Here is a 1,423-nt window from a genome sequence, read left to right as displayed (position 1 = left end):
GCTGATGCCTGTAATGCCACCTGTGGAAGTCCTGCCTGATACTCAAGTCAATGTTAGACAGAGGGGACGCTGCAAGACAACTGAGAAGAGGGTTATAAACAAATCCTCCCCCCCCCATACTCTTCAATCTTCCACCTCTTCTCATCACCTGTCTGGGCCCAACCAGCATCTTCTGTTTAGGAGAAGAGACCTGGGGTGAGGTTAAGCACTTGCCCAGCATCATCTCCTCTATGAGCAGCTTTGCTAGCCAATGGGGAATGCGCCATCCCTCCCTCCCTCCCTCCCTCCCAGTTATGCCAATTTGGCCATAAAAAATAAAGGCTATCACACAATCCTAAAGAAGTTAAAATCTAAAGTTGCTCTAGGCAAGGGAAAAAAGAAAAAGGGTAAAAAAAAAAAAATCCGTTACCTTTCTGTCAAGTACACATTCTCCTCAATAAGGTCAAAGTAACAGGGCATCTTTCCTTGCTTGGCAAACTCCTTCCAGCGCTGGGGGTCTCTGAAGTCGTCCATGATGCACAACCGACCGACCATGGAGGAGTCCTGTGGCGCCGACTCCACTTGCTCCCCCTCCGGTTTCACCTTCTTCTTCTCCCTCGAGTCCACGTCGCTCTCGGAGTCGCTCTCCAACTCTGGGCGTCTTTTTTTTGGTGGGCCTCGCTCTTTCACGTCATTTTTTTCAAAAACCTTCACCTCCTCCTTCTTCTCCCCGCCAGGCACCGGCTCCTTGGTGGAGTTGCTGCTGATCTCATGCGCCTGCACCGAGCCTTTTTCTTTCTGCCCGGGCACCTGGCATTTACTCGAGGGGCTGGGAAACCGAGGCTTGCAGTCATCATCCCAACGGTCATCCTCTTCGTACTCCTCGTGATCCTCTGTTAGAGAATCCGGTACCTGCCCTTGAATTCGTTCGTAATTAACTGCAGAAGGTCTGCTAGCAGACCTCGCGTCCCAGTAACCGTTGCCTTGCCAATAACTCTGAGAGCCACTGTACGCTCCTGAGCCCGGCTGGTAAACGTAGCCTGAGTAGACCCCGAAGCTGCTATCTGGCTGCTGGTAGGTGCTACTGGGCTTCTCCGGCTGGGAAAAGTCCCAGCCCAAACCACCCATATCCTCCGTCGTCTGAAAACCGTCCAACCTGGAGAAGTCACCGAGGCCAGACTGGTTAAGCCCACCCTTCCCTTGCCTACTGTCTGGCTTGGAAGAGCTCATCTGGTGTCGGGATTTATCCTCGCTTTCAAAACTCTCCGGCAGACAAAATGGCTGCTCGTCTTGTCGGCCAATCGGTCTACCAACGGCCATCAGCTCCTTCAACATTATTCTCTCATCTGGGTTGGGTTTGCCATGGGAGTCTGCCATCAGGTCTGCCTGACTCGTACTGTCAACACCGTCGCTCTGAGGCTGGCACGGGTCCTGCCGCAGGCCA

At 53.0% G+C, this 1,423-nt stretch overlaps 1 protein-coding gene across 1 annotated transcript in view; it reads right to left on the bottom strand.

Moving 5' to 3' along the window:
* Positions 1-1,423, bottom strand: part of SETD2 (SET domain containing 2, histone lysine methyltransferase) — a 68,449-nt gene that overhangs the window by 54,769 nt on the left and 12,257 nt on the right. Inside the window, exon 3 of the mRNA XM_035891086.1 lies at positions 410-1,423. This exon is cut by the window's right edge and continues 2,880 nt beyond it. Within this exon, the coding sequence (XP_035746979.1) occupies positions 410-1,423 (1,014 nt within the window). The remainder of the gene's footprint in view (positions 1-409) is intronic.

Source organism: Egretta garzetta, unplaced genomic scaffold (genome assembly GCF_000687185.1).
Source record: "Egretta garzetta isolate BGI_Z169 unplaced genomic scaffold, ASM68718v1 scaffold513, whole genome shotgun sequence".
Taxonomy (NCBI): Eukaryota; Metazoa; Chordata; class Aves; order Pelecaniformes; family Ardeidae; genus Egretta; species Egretta garzetta.
Note: the sequence above shows the minus strand (reverse complement) of the source record. Positions and strands in the feature narration are given on the sequence as shown.